Consider the following 1,246-nt stretch of genomic DNA (forward strand, 5'->3'; position numbering starts at 1 on the left):
CGCACTTCATAAAAAAGAAAACCTGGGATCTAGCCAAAAGGGATACGCGCATTGGAATGAGGAGGGGGGTTCACCTGGAGAACCCTCCCGACGCGCCCCACCTCCCGAACGAACACCAATTCAAACATACTGATCGCATTGATGTATACATTTTTGTGATTATCAAAAAATACTGACTAAAACTACTAACAGTAGAAATACCGGTACCATAATCACAGTCAAAGTTTCTAAACCTGAGCTTGTCAGTTCGCGTTTTCTTCTTCCCGAGGTCGTGTCTTCTTCTTCTTTCCGAGATCAATCGCCTCCACAACTGCACTTGCATCCCACAAGCTCCTATTGAACTGCAAAAAGAGTATCGTCTCCAACGTCATTGGGTTGAGACTTCGGCGCAGACGTGAGAACACTATTCCTGCACGAGAGAACAGCCTCTCCACGTCGTTAGATATGGGTGGAATCCACTTTAAGTCCTCTCTAGATGAAGTCACTTCCTCCTGGTTCAACGCATCCTCGGCCAAGGATTTGATGGCCATCTCCGCCTTCCTCTTGCGAATTCGTCGCCACAGTATCGGTGGTCTGTTGGAGCTTTACTACATCTGCTCGTTCCCCTCTCGTCAGGGTATTCTCTTTGCCAGCCATAAGATTAACGATACCGTTCTCGAAGTCGGGAAATTTGACCAACGAGGCCGTAAGTGACAGATACAGGTCCGTACCAGGGTAATGTTTGATGACAGAGCCCGCACATCAAGCAGAGACACCATCGTCGTTTGTAGCTTCTTGTTCACACTCTCCAAGTTCTTGAGGTCTTCAAATAGAGCCTTCAACCGGACATTCTCTCGCGGGGTGGGAATGACGTCCGCCAACTGGTCGTCGATGCGGTCCAACTTCGAATAGATGCGAAAATAGCGGTCGATCATGGAGAACGTGCTTATCCAGCGTGTTGTATTACGGTAGACAGGCATGAGGGTGTCTGCCTCACGGAGATGATGCCAGTTCTTGATCGTGTTCAACTTGACCATGAGATCATGGATTTTATCCAATATATCGTCGTCCTCGCGCATGAGGGCTTGGACGGCCAAATTGAATTGGTGACTAGCACACCCTATCATTGGAACCAGTGTCTTGTTTGCAATTGCTACATTTACGGACGCGTGATCATGTGGTGGAGTGGGATTCGCAAAATCGCGTTGCGATCCACTCAGACACACAGTGCCCTGGACTGCCGACTGACGGAGGGGGTACTCCGATA

The 1,246-nt window shown here is 49.0% G+C and overlaps 2 protein-coding genes across 2 annotated transcripts; both read right to left on the reverse strand.

Annotated features, from left to right (window-relative positions):
* Nucleotides 1–242: 242 nt before the first annotated feature.
* PPTG_17462 (hypothetical protein) lies at nucleotides 243–530 on the reverse strand (the record flags this gene model as incomplete). Its single annotated transcript, XM_008915209.1, has 1 exon — nucleotides 243–530. The coding sequence occupies one exon, from the start codon at nucleotides 528–530 to the stop codon at nucleotides 243–245; it is 288 nt and encodes a 95-aa protein (XP_008913457.1).
* Nucleotides 531–611: 81 nt separating this feature from the next.
* PPTG_17463 (hypothetical protein) lies at nucleotides 612–1,106 on the reverse strand (the record flags this gene model as incomplete). The annotated part of the gene is made up of 2 exons (XM_008915210.1): nucleotides 612–623; nucleotides 711–1,106. The coding sequence occupies 2 exons, from the start codon at nucleotides 1,104–1,106 to the stop codon at nucleotides 612–614; spliced, it is 408 nt and encodes a 135-aa protein (XP_008913458.1).
* Between the last annotated feature and the right edge of the window lie 140 nt (nucleotides 1,107–1,246).

Source organism: Phytophthora parasitica, assembly GCF_000247585.1.
Source record: "Phytophthora parasitica INRA-310 unplaced genomic scaffold supercont2.68, whole genome shotgun sequence".
Taxonomy (NCBI): Eukaryota; Oomycota; class Peronosporomycetes; order Peronosporales; family Peronosporaceae; genus Phytophthora; species Phytophthora nicotianae.